General features: G+C 34.4%; 1 protein-coding gene across 1 annotated transcript; it reads right to left on the bottom strand.

Annotated features, from left to right (window-relative positions):
• Positions 1-15: 15 nt before the first annotated feature.
• LOC110457506 lies at positions 16-22,998 on the bottom strand. The gene is made up of 4 exons (XM_021508818.1): positions 22,792-22,998; positions 16,761-17,288; positions 6,118-6,940; positions 16-1,047 (listed from the first exon to the last, which is right to left on the bottom strand). Exons 2-4 carry the CDS (start codon positions 17,182-17,184, stop codon positions 267-269), a joined length of 2,028 nt encoding a protein of 675 aa, XP_021364493.1. The 5' UTR covers positions 17,185-17,288; positions 22,792-22,998; the 3' UTR covers positions 16-266.
• Between the last annotated feature and the right edge of the window lie 419 nt (positions 22,999-23,417).

Raw genomic sequence — 23,417 nt, 5'->3', positions numbered from 1 at the left:
GAACAACACTCCGTGTCAAGTAATATAATGGATTTAATTGCGTCGAAACTTTAAGGAAGGATTTATACATAGCGAATACAATACAACTTAACCGAGAAAATTTCCCCGCGCGAAATCAGAGCGGTTTACAGTATGTCATATTGAACGGACAAATGTGTCTCTATTACAACCCAAGACAATATGCTACTTCTAAATAAGATATTTCTGTCGATTTTTTTCTCTGTATTTTTGTCTAAACACTCTGATACGGTGCGCTAGAGCAACGCTCAGTTGTTAATTTTGAGGGGAGCCTCGTGCTTGTGCACGGATGCATTATACCGCAATAGTTCTTTCCTTAATGCGTCTTTGTCCTGCCCACCTACTGTCCTTGTTCCACTCTCGGTGGTGGCCATTTTTATCTGACCATTCGCACTATACAGTTTGGGACGTTTCTGTAACTCCCTTTCTTCTATCACTCTGAGTTGGTTTATGTCAGCACCAAGGATTTGTCGAATTAAAGCCTGTTTTTCTCCAGTATGTTCAAGCCACTCATCGTACGAAACAGCGGTCAACAAAAGTTGCTGTCTTTTCTCTTCCAGCGTCCGTTTCTGCGCCATGAAATCTTGCATAGTGCGCATTCGGTGTGATTTAGGACCATGCTGTTTTCGCCTGCCTAACCACTCTTTATATGCCCGGATGTTGAAGGTGGAATCCGGTTGCGCTGCATTCCCGACCTCTGTACTTCCGATTGTAATGATGCCGTGGATTGGCCGATTTCCAGTCACGTGACGTTTAGACTCCGGTGGATGTTTTTTGTTTTCTATCCAGTTTTTAAAAGCCTCGTCATTTTTGTCATCATTTCCATCGCTTTCATCGCCAGAAGAATCTGGTTCTAATTTCCGTTCTACTTCTTTCTTCTTCTTTAGCCATGCTCCATGTGAATCGCCGTATTTATAATCTGTCTGTTGGGGAACTTGAGTCTTCCTTGTTCCAGCAACAAGGTGGATCTTCCGTTTTATTGATTCGGGGTTTACGTTGGTGTTTGTCCTAGGGAAAATCGTCCAAAATCTGTAATCAAAACAACATGAAGTAAAAGTGAGTCGGTTATTTTAATATAGATATGTACATTTGAATGTTTTCTTTAAAGATTTTCCGTATTTTTGTTTTCTTTTTTTGTTGTTTTCACGGACCCCGTTGCAGTGGGACAGGGACCCTTAACACAATATTTTCAAACTCTAACAGGACCTTGTTTCTCCATTAGCCTGGGGGACTTTTCAATTATTCTTGTTATCATTATATATTATTTGATAGTTATTATCTTAGAGTAATCATATTTAATGTCATAAAAAGCCATGGGTAATTTGAATACACATAATGATTATGAAAACTTGAGTATATTAAATGGTAATTAAATTGTAATTAAACTAATAGACCTCTATGTAATTGATACAACACAGCTTCAACAACATATAGCTAATGCCAGTCATGATGTATATCTATATATAGTATATATCAAACAAAAGGCTAAAGACTACTTATACAGCTCGCTTAGTTTTGACATTTAAGGATCCCCGTGCCACTTCCAAAAACTGGAACTAAGTGATGAAAACAATTTTTTTCGGCAAGACTATATCTTTGATACATCATTCTTTTTGGGACATTTATGAGAAAGAGTAAAGATGAAATAAACAAAATATAATCGGTAAAGGTGTTTTGAGTGGAAACAGTTAAGAAGGGTTAGACCGGGATTCAAACCCTGTACTTCCGATTGATATACTATCGCTCTGACCAATTGAGCTACCTGGTCAATGGAACTGTTTTGGCCCAGCTGTGGAACATTTATATCCAAACGAAAGTTGAAGGGAGGTTACTGTAGGTACGAAAAACCACAAAAAGCAGGGGGACAGGGGTCCTTAAGCCTTCAAATTAGTATATTTTGATAACTAAGCTGACAGTACTCTGATAAAATAACAATTACAATGTTTATATTATGGCGCCCTTTAAATTTATCACTGAGTTGTCAAACTTCCAACTGATTAAATACACATGCCTGCTCATTCTATAAACCCAAGTTACCTTTTATGACATGAACTTTAAATTCGGAACTCCTCATACTGATCAATGTATTGTAACCTATAACCTAGAGAGCAAGAGCGGGGACAAACGCAGAGGCAATCCAAATTTAGTGACGGGAAAAATTACGAACATTAAATTTTGAAGAATTATATTGCAAACGGCTCGTGGGGTTATGTCTCGGGTATATGTAAGTTATTCAAGAAGTCATCATTGTTATCCATACTTCTCAGAGTTTTGTTTAATGTATACTTCTTAAGTGCGATTAATTGCATTCAAAATACATATAAATATCAGTTTAAGTGATTTTAGTGTTCTTTTCCGTTGTGAAACTGTCCCTGATCGATACATTTCATCAGAGCCAAATTTGTATCGCAATTTAATTGTTCGACAAATGTTAAATAAAAAGTTGTGTCACAGAATTCAGCTCACAAGGTCAAAATTCATCAACTTTCTGAATCAAAACGATTACATGTACATAGAACAACATGTACAATGTCCATGGAATGGTAGAAACGTTATTTATCACAACCAATTAGGGTGATGTATAACATGAAATATCAAGTAAATGAGATATATAACCTTCATATATGTTTGTATTTTCCATTTTTAAGGATTTTTCATAAACGTGCTTTTATTTTTTCATGATTTTGCTCCAAACGACTTATCAACGGTGATTAGAAATTAAAAATTGAAAAATAAACAAAAACAACTATGTCACCTGTTCAAATGCCTCTACAGAAGATTTTGTGATATAAACGCTCCTATTAAATGCATCTTCCAAAAACATGTATAGTTTTTGTCGACAACCAAATAAGGACAAAGAAACAAGGCCTCGGTTTCACAAAGCTTGGTTAGATTTACTCAGCAGTTAGGAGAAAAGTATCGATAAAACAAAAATTAAGAACATCTGATATTTTTTCACTACCAAAGATTTGTTGAGACAGATAAGATGATAATTTTTGGCTTGAAAGGCCTTGGATTTTAAGAGACACTACTTTGAAGTTTCACTTACCACTTGTTGAAGTTAACCAATCTTTTAGCAACTGGGGCTAGGTGATCTGGTTAAGTATGTTTCACTACTTATAGGGACTCAGTATTCAATAAGAATAATTTAAATTCAGAGGAAATCTGCGATTAGTTTGAAGTTTACGTTCTTCTCTTTATGTTTTTACCAAAACCCTGTGACAAAATTTTTCTTTGTTTGAAATGAGAAATGAAAAAAAAATGAAAAAAATATGTAATGACGATTGTGAGTAAGATAGCGAATTTAACTATTAAATACACGTTGTAATCTTTTCTTGTTCGTTCACAAAAGGCATTCGGTTACCTCTAAAGAAATCTTCATTGTGCCCATATCAATAGCATATAGACCGAATTAGTATATAATGGGACCGGAAGAAATATAAGCTAAGTCTCTATAATTTTTTCATTAATTTCACTTTGTAATTAGTAAACCTTAATAGTATCTGTAATTTGCTTGATATTTTTTTTTGTACGTCATGTACAGTGTAATTGAATTCTGTCTTTGATATCCAATATCTATGCGAGCTACATACAGTAAGAAACAGAGTGGCATTTCAATACAAAACCAAACCCTGCCCTGAAATGTCAAGATCTAATGTTACCGATTTTTTATTTGTAAAGATTGGTTTGGTTTGGTTTTATTTTGTTTAACGTCCTATTAACAGCTTAGGTCATTTAAGGACGTGTCTCCATGTGTGTTGTGTAAGCGTGCATGTGTGTATGTTTGTCGGAGACAGGGTATTTTGGTGTACTAGTTGTCATAGCGCGGAACCGATGCCGATTTTATTGTGCTATCTCACTGAAATACCATGCCGAAGGCACACAACTCAGTATCCCGCCCGGTCATATTATACTGACAACGGGCGAACCAGTTGTTGTCATTACCATTACAGTTGAACGTTAAGCAGGGAATAACAACTACCATTTTTGAGGATTTTGGTATGTCCCGGCCTAGGGACAGAACCCACTGTCTTTCTCCCCTGGGCGAACGCTCAACATTAAAGCTAGAAGTGAGGTATTGCCAAGCTAGGCGGTAGGAGGTAAAAGGTAGTTAGAAGTAGAAAGAGAGATAAAGATTCCAAATATTGCAATGGGTGCAGCTGATTTATTTTGGTCGTTTTTATGTCCCCATGTACAGGGCCCAAAAGCAAATCCCCAATTTTCTAATGTTCCCACATACATGCAAGACGCCTCTTTCGATAAATTATTTCTCAATCCTCGACGTGCAGGGGTGAACTTTGATTTTTAATCAAATGTGCTCGTTCGGCCGGAAATATTATTCGTGATAGGGGATGGATTGAAAACGTTTCAATTTGTTCATAACAATTACTCACATAGGGAAGTACCATTCATACGTGTTTTCATGTTTATCTCGATTGCATTGTAAATATTTGGAAACCCGACATTCAAAGGTGCTTTGCAAATACAACTTACGCTACATTTATTATATGTATACCGGTACGTGTAAACTTCACATGAATATAAATGTAATTTATATGAATTTTATATCTATCTCTTTAAATGTTTAGGAAAAAAAGTGAGGCTTTTTAGATATATGAAATGAATGTAGTTAAACTTAGCAAGATAATACACTGGGTCGATTTAAAACCGTATAATTGATTTTTGACATTTTTTGAAGTATTTACATGATATGAAATAAGACTGGTATGTTTCATTATTCATTTCATATTCTAAATATATCATTGATAAATATTTACTGCATCAAGACCAGAGCCTAGATATAAACGCTTTTCAAATGCAATATTTTAATGAATGATATTCACATAAATTATCACAATACAGTTCTGCGTTTTGTATCAAAGCCAACAAAGAAACATTTTGCATAATGCACTCATTCCCCTGTTTCCTATTCATAGGAACATATCATTAACACATTGTACCTCCATTCGTGAATTAAAAGAAGTTTCAGAAAAGGTATGTACCCTTTGAAGGTACATAATCCTTTCTCTATTTATATAGATAAAAGCAAACTGCTATGAAATGTAATCAAATTATCGAACGCTTAAATGTAATGTGTGATGTCAGTCATTGTGATGTCATAAGAAACAATACGATGACGTCACTTATGATGGCAGAAGCAAAATAGGAGGCGTTCTCCCTAACTTTCTCCGAGGCCTAACTATTTCAAAATTTGGAAATTGTACACGCTTTGGTTGGTTATATGATAATCTGCATTCGTATCCATTAGTTCCTATCTTAATTGCTTAATCTTGATTCAGTCATATCGGTGCAAGTTAATACACATGAGTTTTAGTTGTCACATAAGTGCAGATGTCACAAGTAGAAACGCAGGTCATGACGGTTTGTCACAGAAGTAAAGTCATCAGAAACGGTAGTTGTTTACAACAGTTAGTCACAGAACTATACTTGTAACATAGGAGAGACGATCGAGATAATATGGCACAGGTGAGCCGTTGTCACAGAGTCAAGGGCATAATTCTTGTCACAAAGGAAGCAGATCACGGCAATTTGTCACAAGAGACAAGTGTCACAAAAAGGCAGAGAACAACAATTTGTCACAGACGACAAATTGTCACATAAAAAAATCAGATCATGGCAATTTTTCACAGGTAAACCGTTGTCACAAAGGAGAAAGCAAACTAGGAAAATTTGTCACACGAGAATAGTTGTCACATAGTCACAGGAATAGGGTTGTCACATAGTCACAGGAAAAGAGTTGTCACATAGAAAAAGAGATAACAACATTTTGTCACAGAAGATCAGTTGTCACAAAGGAAAGCAGATCATGTCAAGCTGGCCATAACAATTTGTCACGGTAACAAATTTATCACAATGGGAAGAGGTACAGGACAATATGTGACTGGCGTATAGTTGTACAGTAACATAGTGAGGTCACAAAACAGTTATCACAAAGGGACACAGGTCGCGACTATTCAACTTCGACTTAATATGTGTAGGTTTAGATTACTGTAGCTAAAACGTAATTTAGTACATGATTAGTGTAGCATTTAACGTTATCAAAGATGCGATTCATCAAAATATATATTGAGTTCTTACCGTTCGTTTGCTGAAAACCGCACATATTTCGGAGATTTTTTGCCAGGACGAATCGTCATTTTTGTAGTGTCCGTTCCGTGATCTTTGCCATATTGGTCACTGTTAATTGACAAGGCAGATTTGTTTCTGTTGAGCAACGCAGGCGTAAAACATCCTTCGGATCTCAAACTTCCCGGAGTGTGGCTTCTAGAATTACCGATATCATCGTCTGAACCAAACTTTAACACGCGTTTCGATCGAAGAATCGTCAGTTGTTTTCCAAACAAAACATTTCCGCCATCCTCTGAGTGATTTAGATGTCTCTTTTCTTGTCCCCTCGAAAAAGTTCTTGCTCGTTCCAAATACATTTCATGGTGATTAGGAGCGAAGAACCCACTCGAACTGGAATGTTTACATTCGCCGAGGTGTGAATTTGCACTTGTAATGTTAACAAGCTTGTCAAATGATTTTACCCTCGATGTATCACTGACTCCTGGGAAACTAACATGGACAGTGGTAGGTCTCCGCCAAGTCTCCGATGGTAAATTTGGCGGTCGGCGAACCGGTTCACTAGGAATTCGCGGCGGCCTTGAAACAATCCTCTCGGAAGCTCGCGCATGCGCGGACTTGCCTCTGAGATTTAACTGCATCAGGCGTAATTTCTTACTACAAAGAGTAGATCCGTAAGTTATGGCTGTCTGACTTGGAGTGACCCCCTGGACATCCTCAACGTCGGCCTTAGCTCCTTCGGCGGCCAGTAATTCCAGGATACAAACACAGTCCGCACTGACCGCCGCATGGACGGCTGTCCTCCCGAACCGAGTCTTCCAATTAACGGTGGCACCTAGAAGTACAAGAAGGTACACCTTGTAGATATGTAATTAGCATACCAAATTACTACAAGGTAAATACTGACTAGACTACCGTATGTTGAGAAACGTTGTAATTATGTGTTCTTCGTAAGTCATGATTCAGATCCATATATACACGAGTTTATAGCCTTAAAACCAGTTTTGTGAGCAAATATGGTGTAAGGCATCACGCCTTTAAAATATCTCGTCGCTTAACACTCTGCCAGTTCCACATTTCTTCAATTGTCAAAAGGTATTAACATTTTATAGCAAAATCGTGGACAATCCATTTTCATAATTGTTAAAAAATAAAATAATGTACGCTCTGGAATTTAAAAGAATTCCTATCAGAAAATGTGATGGTAATATTACAATTTCTTTGTCTACAGTTTGTACAACTGAGTTCGAAAAATTGACCCAATTTGAAATAATGTATATATTTTAGCACCTGTCTACAAAGATCGCTTATTGGAGTGATCATGAAAACGCATGTAATAAACAGGTTTTAGCATAAAAACGCCATTTGACCCTGAAGGATCTTATGGTTTATTATCAAATTTTAAAAATCACCATTGGCGTAAAAAGAAACAACATGGTATATTGTCATAATTTTATAACAATGATAAAAAGTATAAATATTATATCATAATAATGTTATAACGTATCAAAAATATGTTTTGATAATGTTACAATGTAACAATGTAATAACCATACCTAATGTTGAATTAAGTCACTGAACAAATAAATCGTGCATAGAAGAAGCCCTTTTAACTCCCTAACTTGTCTTCCTTTCCTTATCTTCGTTAGTATCCGGTTCTTATAAACAATACGATGACGTCACTAATGATGGCAGAAGCAGAATCGGAGGCGTTCTCCCTAACTTTCTCCGAGGCCTAACTATCGAGGCAACTGTGTTGCCATTTCACCTCAGCTTTACAAATTCATCTTGTCAATTAGCGGCTGTTCATAGTGGTAGGCATCACCTTTACCTTTTCTTTACAACATCCAACCAAATTAATTTGTACATCCATTCACTCGCTTCATAGAACCACACTACTCTTCTACTTTGCTCGTTTAGTGCCTTCGATTTGAAATAGGTGTACTCTTGCAAGGTTGAAATTTCGAACACGCAATATTCGATTTTTAAATAAGTAAATGAAGTAAATTACTATTTGGCAAATAGTGTGTATTGATTCCTCGCTACCAAGTTGATTTTATGTAGACTATGTCAATTTTCCCTAGCCTGATGACTACAGTGAGGGTACTGTTGACCGGGTGTCCTAATACAAATACAACATGTGATAGAATGTCTAAAGGTACTTACATTTGTATAAACAGTGTCGCCTTAAAATGTTTATTTTTATTTAACAGAGTTAATCAACTTGTCTTTCTAAACTGGAGAAAATATCTAAACGACAATGACAGTTATCTTAATGTGAAATAGATCAACATATAGCAACTATATGGCCAAAATATTAATCAGTAGTATTGTTATTGTGCAATTAAATAGAATATTTTCCAGTGACATCATGATGATGATGACGACCATAAAATTGCTCAATGTCTCCATAACAATACACACACACACACTCAACAGCAACAACAACAACAACAACAACAACAGCAGCAGCAGCAACAACAATAACAACAACCCTTATTCAACGAACACGCATGTTTGGATTTATTAATAAAAGTAAAATAATATGGTAATCGATGCCTTGTTTTGAGTTTGGGTAATTTTATTTAAACCATATTTATCTTATACCAAGCGTCTACAAAAATGAATAAATTATTATGTTCTGCGGTAAAAGTTCAACGTACCACTGCCAAAAACCTGTAATTAAGCGTTGGTTGAAAATCATACCATGTAGAGAATGTTCATGATAATGTAAATAAGATTGAAAAATGAGATAACAAATGTTTTCTGATTGTGAAAATGCAACGGGGTTAGTCTATGATTGGAACCCTGGATATCACATCAATGTAAATGTGATGTTGTTCTTACTGAATGAGCTACATACCTAATCAATGTATAGTACCCTGGCCTTATCGCACTACAGTTATATTCATAATGACATTCTGGGAAAGTTAATGTTTGCACAAATGTACTGTAGTGGAAATCTTTGGAGTTTTGCCTGCGGCAAGTCAGGAACCTTTAAAACAATATTTGTTACTAGTGTCAGAGTAATAGAAGTTTCACGGATATCAATCATATTCAATATTTGGAGAGTAATATATTAGGATTAGTAAAATTAGATCGTTTTGTCTGTCGGTAGAAGCAAAATATGCGTATCTAAAAAAGATCTATCCATATCTGACTTGCAGAATAATGGTTTAGTGTGTAATATCAATGCATCAGTTTAAGGTTTTATTTACAGGGTCAATAGCTCTTAGTTTTCTGTTGATCATGTTTGATGATGAGCAGTTAATGATTTTTTATTTATACATTCTTAATTTATAATCAGTTTGTGAAAAGAGTGATATTCACTCTCGACTCACTGGCGTCAACGTCAAACTTACAATACAGTTATCAAAGTGAAAATATGTGTTATCTCAACAATAAGAAAAGACATATCTCTACCATTAATATTAAGAACTGAAGTATTTATTTAAATCTTTGGAAGGTCGATGTAGAAAGTTTTACTGCATCATTTAGGCATTAACGTCATATCTGGGCATCATTTATCTATTTACGCCATATCTGGGCATCATTTAACCATTTACGCCATATATCGGCATCATTTAGCCATTGACGTCATATATGGGCATCATTTAAACATTTACGTCATTTCTGGGCATCATTTAGCCATTCACACCATAATTGGACACCATTTAGCAATTTACGTCATATCTTGGCATCATTTAACCATTTACGCCATATCTGTGCATTATTTAGCCATTTACGTCATATCTGGACATCATTTAACCATTTACGCCATATCTGGGCATCATTTAGCCATTTACGCCATATCTGGACATCAATTAGCCATTTACACCATATATGGACATCATTTAGCCATTAAAGCCATATATGGTCATAATTAAGCCATTTACTCGATCAAGGACTAAAATTACAGTTAGTGGTTTATCTGGTTTGTCTAAGTGTCCTTCACTCATGTTCCATTAACCAAGATGGTTATGTAACATTTAGCATAACATATTCTATTAGGTCAGCTGTTATATTGCATATCAAAATCAACGAACAACGATGTTATACACCTGTAAATGCAGTGAAACGGGACCATATCGATACCTGACCTTCATACCATCATATGATATCTTACTTTATACTTAAGGGTAGTCGGGTGGCGTAGTGGATAACGAACTCGTCTTTCACCGAGTCAGCCGTGTTTCGGCTCCCCGATCGGACGTGAATAGGAATGGATTAACATGTTTCATAATTGTTGCCAAATAAATAAAGTTTATATTTATATTGATAATATCTTAAATGATTCTACTACCCTGACTGACCGTTTGTTCTTCCTTATTTAGCAAATCTGATCCGGCTTAATTATTCAGTGCCTCATGATGTTTGTAATTACAGTTTTAAGTTGGCAGACATACTGCTATAAGTGCAGTTACCCAATTGATACCGTCAGCATTATAATGATGTTATCATGTTTAATGCCAATTAAGGTTGCTGATAAAACGCTTTTATAGTTTATTAGACTTTTCTTTCACTACATAATTTATATATTGTTATTCAAGATTAAAATGAAGACATCAGAATTAAATGGCAATCTCTTTAAATCAAATCCCATATAAATTGTTTTTAAAGTACATTGACCAATGCCTTAAACATATTACTGTAAAATTATCATTGATGTCACACATTTATCAAAATATTTTTCACTTTTAGTTCTAAGCAAAAAAATGACAAATGTAAACGGAGAAATTTTCGCTGCAGACTAATTTTCGTCTTTTTTCGCCCTCAAAAAAGAGGAGAATTTATCATAACAGCGAGCATTAGTCAACAACATCGTTTACATAGTAATTAAATGTGAAATGCAAAATCAACACTGGGCGAAGTAGGATGTTATTGGCGTAGGACGAAAGTTGTAAAAAAAAAATCCCCGGTATACAGTAATTACGAATATAAACAATGATTCCTGACAACCTATATAACTAGCTTAGACCGTTAGACAACACTGGTTATGTAATATAGTAAGCAGAACACATTTACAAGAAAGTATTCTACCAGATAAAACTATAAAAAATATATAATACAGTGAAAAAACATAAGGACAAAACTGGGGAGACGAAATATTTACAACGGTTCTACATGCAATCGGTTTGTTAGAACTGCATTTCATTTGGTCAATTGCCTGCAATTATGACGTCACCTATCTGATTGTGACAACACTGCATTTGTTGATTTAAGTCCTTCCAAAAACGACTTCAGGAGCAATGAATCACCTAATAAGCATACTTTCTCCATCAAAACATAAATATAAGAAGTTTCTGTCTTAGCCTATGGTGTTATGTGCCGATAACACACATTGCTTCTTTGTTGGCTATCGGGCTATATTAAGTACCGTCAATAGCAATGTGTTGTTTATTAGGACAATAACACAATTTGCTAAAACAGTCATCACATAAATTAAAGCAATTCATTTCAGAAAATTACGTCGGTTAAAACCGATACATTTAATTGTGGTACGTCGACACTTGCATTTCACAGCTGGTCGTTATAATGACCGTGAAATTTCGCCAACATGATCGAAGTTTCTAACGCAGAATACTCTGGCATAGTGCATTGGTAAACCGGATACTTCAGTGCAAAAACATTCTGATATTTCAAAAAAATGTTTTCAAAAATGACGTCTGATATATTAATATAAAGATATCCCACCGTTGCTAAATTACTTCAATTTATGTTATATAATATTAACGGCAGCAGTGTGAAAATAATAATATTAACGTTATATATGAAAAATCAATACTTACCTTACACCATTTGCAGATTACAACACTGAGCCAGCCGGGCCAGGCAGGCCAATCTACCTCAATCGACTTTCTAACATGAAATGATTATTATTTTCCGAGTCATTGAATTTCAGCTATATAATATATATAAGTGGTGTTTGTACACTTTTCAGACAAACAATTGTTAAAGATTTCAATACCAATAATTGTGCAGGTCTCCCGAGCAAATAACTTAGGTATATATATAGCATACCTGGTGATCTATGTATTATCGGTATACGTCAGGTAAGATAACAATCTAGTATCCTCTTCTTAATATTGCTGTATAAAGGTTTGAATTGTAAGTTAACGGTGTCTTATTTCATCGCTATTCACAAATTGAATGGCAGTACAATGCCCCTATATGCAATGATTAAACTTCAATGCTAGTCTCCTTTGATAAGACAAACTGTGCCCACAAGAATATGTACGCGAAAGTTGAGATCAATAAATGTTATTGTGTTCTTACAGAACAGGTAAATATATTGGATGAAATATATTGTATTTTGTAGGACACAGGTCTATTTAAATATTGTGTTTTGAGGACCGGTATATCAGCTGAGGATCATCTAGTATATCCTCTTTGGTCTGTAATCTTTTGAAGGCTCAAAATGTCCTGTATAATAATAAATTAATAAATTGAAATTTAGGAAGATCTAAATGTCCTGTATAATGAAAATTATAATAAATTAAAAAGTCGGAAGATCTAAAAGAGCAAACATTTTATCCGTCTTATATCTCTGAAAATAGGGACTTGATAAATGTGTTGTGTTCTTGAAGCAGTGCTTAGCCAAATAAGACCATTTTCTTTCATTCCTAAGCCAAAACCGTATCTGTATTTTCGCTTAAAAAAGAATAACAATTATGGATTTCTGGAGCCCAGAACAACGTTTATCTCAAAGTTTTTATTTATTGATTCAACGACTTGGACATTGGAAGTGATTTTCTTTAGTATATGATCCCGTCGGTGAATAAGTATAAGAACTAAATACCCGTTATCCAGTGTTCAGTGAGATTATATATATAGCACTCTTAAATGACGTCAAAGGAAAAGTTCATGACCTTATCTAAGTGTTTAGCTAAGATTTCAACGAGAATGTTTTGGATCTGCTCTAGGTCAAACAATATCATTTACCTTCAAACTATTAACTGGTTCTGCATAAATGCAAGGCAAGCTCTGAACTAAGAAATATATATATTTCTTTTATGAATGCATCCTGGTTCCGTTTAATTATATAATTTTTGATATAATTGAAATAATTCATTGATAAGATTAAGGTAGATTTTTTTTTATATATATCAGAGTGCTTAACCCTTTAACCACTGTAGACCATAATGGACTTTTTCCAGACTTATTACATGGTACAGTTTACTAAAGTTACATAGGGTAAAAGGGTTAGTCAGTCACAGTATGCCGTTTTAACCCCCTTCAGCTTCAGAGAAGTAATTGACTTGTTGTGTTGAATTTAATATTATCATGATGTGCCCCCCCCCCCCCTTACTCCGCAGAATCGAGTGTGTTTCTCTGTGTGTTACCGCGCAGGAAATAAATAGATAAAAGAATGATCTGCTGCCCGCGTTGCAACGCGTAGAATCACAATATTTTCATTCTAGCCAACCTGATCATTCTTTTCCGCGTTGTTATCCCTACATACCATTTTACATCTGACCAGGGGTATTTTCGTTAGGAAATTAAGCCCCAAACGAACCATACGTCATTTATTATTAAATCAAGTGTTTAACGTAGTCTGACAATTGTGTTACGTAGACGACAACGGCAATAATGTGAATGCATTTCATTACTGTTACGATAAATATGAGATACGATTAAAAAAACACAGTAGTTATGTGATAATTCAAAATACAGTTGCCTTATGTTAAAATTATTGGCATGGGCAAAGTTTGTTTTCAATAACAAAATAGACTATTAATTCAAAATGTATATGTGAGTTTTTCAACATATTTATTGCGAAACATGAAAAATATGCTTTTGTGTCCACTTTAAAATTCTTTTTGTTCCTTTTGGGTTTATGCTCAATATATATCAATACATTAGCGACTAAATGAGGAAAACTATGAAGATATACAAATTTAAATTATTGTATCAGCAATCTAAGTGCTTAGGGCTGTTTTAAAAGCTCTCGATAGGTGTATTTGTAAACTCACTGACACATCTGATAGTATACTATAAGAGGAAAGTAAACACTGGATCGAGGTAGGATATAGGTTACGTAAAAGCCATTCGATCGGTCGAGGCAATATAAGTGAAATTTTATTATTTAGAATTTAATATACATATATAGTATATTGACCCCACAGATGCTAAAAATGGGGAATGACTCCCTGTGTGTTGAAATTAAAAACATCGACCATTCATAATGGAATGACAAAGGACTCCTGCATACTTGTTCTTTCTGTGGCCACTACTTGTGGACATTAAAGGTACAGCATTTTTCTGTTGCCCTTATTGTAATACTATAGATATATAATTTTATCAGAGGTAATTGTTTTTCAGTGCCTCCGCTAGGGATTGAAACCGGGACCTCTGGTTTACTAGTCTGATCCTCTCTAGAATTGGGTGAAGATAATTTCTCTCTTGCCAAGTAAATAAGAGGCTGATAGTAGTTTACAACGGTGATATACGCTTCCTCCAGAAAAAAACCTGGTAAGGAGATTCATCCTGGGGGTTACAGTGATGCTTTTTAGAGTAAGGCTGAGTTTTTTGTCAATGTATCCGGGGGCCCAATGGGAATTAAAATGTAACAATTATGTTTTAGATGCCCCCATTAAGCATCGAAACCAGGGCCCGTATTCATGAAACCGTTCTCAAGCTCAAGCATTGATTCTGTGCTCAAACCAGTTCTCTTGTAACTTACCTAAATCACGTCAAATGATCAAAACGTCAAATGTAAATAATGAACACGGTGTCTGACTTTAATTCTTTTCAACATTTTTCAAAATCTTTGAAAAGTAGATTTTTCATTCATATACAACCGGTACAACAAATTAGTCTTGAACAAAAAATCGATGCTTTAGCATGAGAACGGTTTCATGAATACGGGCACAGGACTTTTACTTATCTGACGCTCTGACGAATGAACAAGTACCAGATAAAATAGTAAGCAGCTAGTATTTCACAAATGGTGAAATAACAAACAAACAAAACTAATCAATGCCTTAAACCAAACAGATTATAAACAAAACAAAACAACCACTACAAGACGAAAGGAACTGTTATGCAATATAACAAACGGCAGACATTGTATATATAATGTAATAAGAAATGTGAAATCTGTTTTTTTGTGGTTATCATTTTCGCTATTTTAGTTCCTAATACATTTCCACAGTACCCATTTTTTGTAATTATAGAGGGTTCTTATTTAGCAAATAATATAACATTGCGCGAAATTGATCCAAGAAAACACTAAAAAATAGTGTGGAGCCGAAACCCACGAATAAAGAAAACGTCACGGTATACATCGAACTGAAATATCCACACATGTGTATTTAGTAGACGAGCAGGTTGATATTTGATCGTGTGAATTTAAATGTCGGTCTACGGTCTGTTTAAGATGTATTTTCAATCTACAATGCATATAATAAATATACTCAGTGTAGTTCAATATTGACATTGCCATTCGCGATAATGCACTTTTGGAATAATCCCCGTTGCCCATTTTGCAAGTGGATGAAAACATATGAAAACATGGCCAATAATAGCAATTACATGTCTGATATTGATTTAACTCGATGCATTAATACGAATCAATATTTATACATCAGCTATTCATATGTCCATTTTCTGATTAAATACAACCTGTAATTGCAGTTCATATCAAATACCTAGGTTAAAGGGTATGATGGTTGTGAACGTACTGTTCAAATTGTTCGTAACCAGTGTTAAACTTTATGCCGATATATAATATACTCAAAAAAGACGTTCGTGTCTAGATACCGAAGTTTCATATTACCACGCTATCAGAAATATACATGTACTACAAATCTGAAATTGATTCTACATAAAAAGAAAACTTTTAATACATGCATTAAGGCTTCCAGTTTTACGACTCAGATTCGTGCCACATTTCATTTAATTACATTTAGATTTCTATCAGAAATAGTTATAAGAGACACTAATTAGAAAATAGACATTGTCTGACAGCCTCAAATACTTATATTACTCGGTCTAAATAAAATGTCAGTAATTATATTGAGATGTTATTTTCTATACAGTGTGTTTTGTAATTTAATTTCAATAGTGATGTAACCTTTTTACCTGTTGTACATATCATATTTACTAAGTTATCAAAATGTGAAAAGAAAAAAACTGTGTCCTACCTGGTTTGACGGAGTTGTTTCCCTTGTCAATTGACAACACCCAACGACAGGTGTTACAAACATGTATGTATATGAGACTTTATGTACTTGTTTTTTTTAAATTAAATTAAAAAGGTAAAAGAGTAAAAAGTAATATTGTATTATATATGGTGATACATTACATGCTATAATTACAGTACAACCCGTATTAGGAGACCAACCTCAAGAAGTAAAAAGGTGGTCCCTTTAGGCAGGTGGCCTCATTTAACAGGTTTAGTTCAAAATGAAATAAAATATCAGGGAGTAGTTAAAGTGAATCCTTAATACGTGTAGGCTATTTATAGTGGTGGTCGCACACAAAAGCAGGATTGGTTGTAGTTTATCATATATTTCTTAGCTTAGCTTTTGTTTTTTTTGTTCAGAAGACATGATCATCTTCAAAGAAGTGTTTTGGCTTTTAATTTTACATTTATTTCTGTCAAGTGACCTTTGGATTATCTTTGTCAAGTGACCTTTGACCTGTATACTTACCAACGGATATAAGCATGTTGCACATCCTTATTTGTCCTCTGTGACTGGCCATGAAAAGGGCACAACTAGCTCTGTCCACGTGATCCGCAGGGACCACGCCCCCTTGGGATACGTCACTGTATACCAACTCTACATTATCCTGTAAGATATTCTGACACAACGAGTCCCACTCAGCGTCCAATACCATCCGTAACACGTATCCATCATCAACTGTCTTCTTAATTAGAAGGCGTTTGTTGTCTTCTAACATTTCTCCATCCGGGTATGCAAGACGGTAGACGTGCGCCGGAAATCCGGCCATTAATTCTAAATTACATTTCAAATTAGTTACTGTGATTCCGGATGATAATCGTCTTAGTGTGCAGACATTTTGTGAAGGTAAAATGACGAAGAGCGTAAACGTAGTATCCGTTAAGGTCGGCATATTGACGGGTCTTAGGGACGAGTATCTCGGCAAAATTTCACGTAAATCCGTGGCACAATCCTGAGCATTACACCATAATCCAGTCAATCTCGAACAGGCCAGAGCTGAAATGAAAAATGAAGATAACGTTTAGTGAAATAACAGGGTATCTCTTATGTACAGTTCAGTTCTTAAGTGGCTATCGAAGTGTTATCCGGCACCTCCATTACAACGGAGTAGTTCTCGGATCAAAGCAGGTCTTATCCACTTCTTCATACACCCAGTTAAGACTTTCGTCAAATACCAATGAATAAATACCACATTGAAAAGGTGATAGGTGCTAGGTGAGAGGGATTATTCGCATATAAGGTCAGAGTCGAAAGAGTGTTGACATTACTCATACGTCAAATACAGTATTACATATTGTGTCCATCAATCAATAAAGCATATCCCATATACCGGCTGTCCAAGTCCCAAACTGCTTTCACCTGTATACATACACACACGTAAGTATATAAGTAAACACACAATACTTGGGGACAATGTATGTATGTATTATAATATTTATTGAATATATATATTAAATAACGATACATTTTGTTATTTTCGAATATAAGGAACCAAATGACATTCGATTTACTATACAAACTTGACGATAATTGCCGTTAGGTAAATATTGAAATACCAGTGGGTACTTGTTTGGCTCGGCAGGGAAGCGGGATTGTTCAAGACTGTAGAAAATGATAGGTAAACACACCTATTAATGGTAACTTAGTACTGGCATTGGAAACGACTTGACATTCACCAGGGAACATCACGTATTGACAGAAGATGACACGCCATTACCTACATAGATATACCGCAATGTTAATTCCCTGTCAAATAGAAGCCTATCTGGGATGATTAGGCACATTTTATCACACCTTCGTTTCGGAAATTTAATACTTAACATTGATTGTCTGGTAAATATAGGCCATAAATCGTACGATGTTTTTCTGTTTGGAGGTACATTATCTTGAAAAACATGTTGATTAGTATACAAGGTCGCAGTATGTCATCATTACTTCTCATTTAAATGTAACATTAATATGAAAAAATTGACAACCTAATAAATGTTGATAGACATCGACCATGTAATTTAAGATATTTATCAAGGTTTAATTGCATGCCTGATTAAAACGAAAAAATATCACAGAATTATTCAAATTCTAGAGAAAAAGTTTTAATACAAATGTAAAATTGATTGTTTGAAAAAGATGACATAATGTTAAAAAAAAAAGAAAAAGGAAAAAAATACCAACATTTTTTGTAATTTTGCATTTATGACTGGTTAAGCTAACAGTGCTTTTATCACCTGGAGCATAATCCAAGTTTTTAAACGCATGGTTAGCTTCACGACAAGTTTACATATATGGAATATTCCCATTTAGATATGTATGTTAGCTTGCACTATATACGTTTGATGGTATCAGAATTATTTCCCTTCAATATATTAAAGAATAATTACTTTCACGAATATCAAAGTGATTCGGCATATTCTTTTTCACTTTCGCTGATAATGCGTTAACATTTATATTTAAAGTGATCTCTGAAACACAATGATCATGTAAACCCTATAATAAATAATTGTTCGGTTGCATGTTGCTAAGAAATTACTCATGTGACCACAGATTTCAAATTTGGGCAAACAAAACGATTTCCTTTGCATGATCTACCATATCAACTATAAAGTATGTAATAAAGTCTTTATATCTGTCAATGTTTCGAATGTACTTGTTCTTTACTTTACTTTGTATAGTCGACGCACGTAATCGTTCCATAGTAATTCTCGAGTATGTTACACTATGACGATTACGATTATATAAATGTTTAAATGGTGGCGTAGTTTAAACAAATAGTTGTCTCAAACTTCTTTAAAAACATATCGTCCTTGTGTTGTAAAAACTTCAATTACAATTTAAAACACTCAACAGAAAAGTATGGCTATAACATTTTATGGTTTTAAAAGCCAGCTTGTAAACCCGATATCTCTCCACTATTTACTATTTCTACAGAAACTTTTCTTCGCTCCGTCGAATACACATAATACCAAATTCGAATATACATAAGTATTTGTATGTAGCAAATACTGTTTATGTACCTGTTATGTCAATTGCCTCGCCTTGTTTACCTTTCTAGGGCGATTGTCACAAGGTTGAAAAAGTAATAAACCTACCATATGTCCAGAGCTTGGAGTATATACATGCATACTCTAACTAGTCTTATTGTGAGAAAGGGAAATTTTTCTTTACGAACATGATCTAGGTATTTATTTTTTCATTAAAAAAATATAATTTTGTAAGAATCCTTGACAATAGGCAAACGATCTTATTATTGAAAATCAATCAATATTTCTTTTTACGTGTAGAACGTAGTGCATTTTTTTTTGAAAAAAGTGTTTCGTGTTGTTAGAATTACAAAATTACATACTTTCCTTAATCGTTTGGAGCGATATGTAGTTATTTACAACCTTATGAAATGATTCATATTTGTTTTTCTTTGGTGTGATTGTGTCTGCTACGCTTGAAAGTGAAGTTTAACAGTTTTTCATTTTCCACAAAAATAAAAAAAAGTGTCAATCTCTTCTTTGCTGTTCCTAGTTTGGTCGTAGTCATATCGAATTAGAGATCGAATTGTGTCCCTGTGTACCGACACTGAGATATATACTGTGTTCTTCTTTGTATTTAACAAACTTCAATAACCAAAACCGATTTTATGTATTGCTAATTATTTTTGCATCATGCATGGAGCTTTTTGAAGCATCGGTAATCACTTTATAAATTCCCAATACTTTGTTATGTATCTTTTACATCAGATATCATAGGGATGATCATGGTGAAATATTCCTTACGTCATGGTCGAGTTTAACTGCTTTTGTCTCTGTAGTCCAATTATCTTACAAACCAAATAAGACCAATTTCAAATATCATTTAAAAGAATTTGGTTAAAATACATTCTTGTCACATCATTACTTTATAATATGTTCAAATCTTGGCAAGGAAAGCTAAAGAGTTTAAAAAAATGAAACAGAACTTTTCTTTGAGTACATTTTTACATCTCAGCGTTCTACTCAATTTAGTCTATATACCATTTGCATACTAGTCTTAGACTAGCGTCCTTGGTCTACTTTTCAGCATATTCGACCCGTCTAAGTTTAAGTAATCATAGATTTACAATATGCTTTTATTATCCAATGAAACGTCATATATATATATATATAGTAATTGCATATGTATTATAAACAAACATTACACAACTGAAAGAAATAAGAAGAATTTTAAAGCCCTGATAGACTAGAAAGAAAATAATCAGAATAATAAAACCCCAAAAAGACTGAAGGCGAAACCATTGATCGTTTATCGGGTCATGGAATTCGTATATTGTTGATACAATCCTGCGAGCAGTTTATTATAAAAAATAATAATACTAAATAATACAATCAAGCAAGTTGAGAATTTGACACCGTATTATGGATAGTTTGAAACCCGAACTAGAACAATATAACGGCCTGATAGTCGGTATAATGGTGTCCACAGCGGGTTATATGGATCTACAATAAAAGGGCGTGACAACCTGTCTGTGAATGCGTACATAGAGCGAGATTATATCCTTCATCTTAATGGTAAATTGAATGGAACACTTTATCCACTGAAAACCCAATAAAACAGCAATCAAACGAAAGGGTCTCAATTGTATTAGATTAGTTTTGAGTTTTATTTAAGGATACACGTACGGCAATAGCCTCAATGCATCATTCTGGAAAGAAACCCTTACCCTACCTGACTTCAGTTAAATCAAAAACGAAAAATAAAGGGAAGGTTTCTGTTAACTAAAAACTAACGGAATTCTCTAGTGCATTGATATGAGTGATGGTACAGAGATCCATAAATGCTATCAATTTGATTCTGGTACCACAAATGGCCATTTCTTGTAAAAGGACACATTAACCGATGATGGAAAATACTTTCCAATGTAAGGACTATATTTGTTAATATGATAAAATAAATCGATGAACGAATGGTGGCGACATTTCCTATTGTAGCTTGAATACCATTTCAGATGGCGAGGTCAATACAATGGCTTTGTTGTTTTTGGTAAGATGTACCATACTTGGTTTAGCTTCATTTCCTTTACAATAATCGTACACCTTTTAATACAATGTAGACTATTCATGTCGCTTGATTACGATGAAATATATGTGAATGACGTTCCCAAAGGAAGATAAAAAAAGTCATTTTTTTTTACCTATGAAACCCCTGTAGCAGACACATAGTGTTGTATTCAGTGTCGAGTTAGTTTTAGTGTAGGACGTTCACACTTGGAACAAGCATATGAAATAAGATTAAAATTTAAAAACGTCTGAGCTTCTAATGGTCTCACGATTTGCATACATTGCGAGGTAAGAAATGGGTCACACATGTGCAAAAGATTAAAGTAAATATGAATTAAATTCAGTTTTAAAGAAATCTTCTCTTGACAATGTTGGCAGTTTTATTGAAATCATTTCAAGATTAGAATCATAATTCATGAATATATTATCAATATTGAAAAGGTCGATATAGATAAAATCCATGCCCCACACGTATATATATTCAATGTGGAACTGACATTATCAACACAAAATAAATAAATCCTGATCAAACGATACTTGAAGATTGGATTTTTTTGTTGATACATATCATATATTTCTTCTTCAGTATTAAGTGTAAAAGGTTTTCTTAAATTTGTTTTTGATAGGTTGAATCCGATCCATTTAAGCATGCATGTACATACATACATACATACATACATACATACATACATACATACATACATACATACATACATACATACATATTTTTAACATTAAATTATATAAAACGAACAAAATAATTCCCCATTATTATTATTGATTCTGAGAAATAAGTAAATGAAAGATCAAAAAGGTTTTGTTGAGTAATCTTAACAAGACCAGCAGATTTGTTTTAAAATTAAGCATGTACCCTTAAAAAATGTTTAATTGCCATCGGGGACATCATACATGCTATACTACAGGTAATATAAACATATAAGCAAATAGTAGACCAGTTTTTTTTTTATATTCATATGTACACCTGTCACTCGTTTACAAGTACTCAGCATGAACCTCGTCTGTATGTATTTATGAGATTAAAATAGAATTAACCCTATAACCCATGATTAACTGTCTATGAATTATTGAGCAGGTACATATATATACTAAGGATTATATACAACAGGCTAATCGATACTTTATATCAACTCTATAATAATATACCTCTTATATTAATAATATGGTTTACATTACGACTAACTCGGGGTCAGTGGTCTCCTTCATCGAGGTAGGAATGCCCCCCCCCCCTCCCCTCCCCTCCCCCCCCGACAACCTTACCAAACCCAAGAGAGAGTTTATATCATACCTTAACCTCTCTCTACCCATCTTACATAATCACGGTATAAAATTTGACAGCTATTGATTTTATTTAAACAAAATATGTTTTTTCAATAAACATACATGTAGTTAAGATTTGTACTAGGGTAACATTTAAGAAAGAGTGGTGTATTTTACATAATTAGTCAGGGCAAACTTACCTTGCCTGCGGTGTTCATGCTGCACTCCTGAGAGCAAGTTCCGACTTTCACCTGTAATCAAATTCAGGTGTATTTAAAAGGTACGCTATTTATAATGTCATTAATTAGTTTCACAATTTAATCTCCCTTTCCATTCTGTCAACCCACGTGACCGAGGAAACACAAAATGGCCCGGTAAAATAAGTCCGTTTTCTCCTTTGAACTTTTCACGAGTAACACAATCCTGCCAATACACCTACTTACAAAGTGACAGTCTACGTACAATCCACTTAAGACATTTAACTACCCAAGTCTTTCAGCAGACGGGGTTTACCTGGCCTGTACGCCGTAACAGCATACCTGAACACATTCAAAAGTCAGAGGGCGAGATCGCTAGATCTGTCCTTGAATACCTTGTGTAGTTAAAATATAAAGGGAATTATCTAGAGTGAAAATACATTATTAGTTCGGGGCGGACATAAAGTAAACATATATGTATTGGCTAGATTTATCATTGAACGTGCCGGTACTTTAAAAATACCACGGAAAATATCAGCATGTAAGCATAAAAGGTTCGATAATAATTTATGGATAGGCAAAAAAGACATTATGTTTACTTTAAAATTATATCAGACTGTGTCGTTGGC

Source organism: Mizuhopecten yessoensis, unplaced genomic scaffold, assembly GCF_002113885.1.
Source record: "Mizuhopecten yessoensis strain PY_sf001 unplaced genomic scaffold, ASM211388v2 scaffold9157, whole genome shotgun sequence".
Lineage (NCBI taxonomy): Eukaryota > Metazoa > Mollusca > Bivalvia > Pectinida > Pectinidae > Mizuhopecten > Mizuhopecten yessoensis.
This window is presented reverse-complemented; position numbering and strand designations above follow the sequence as displayed.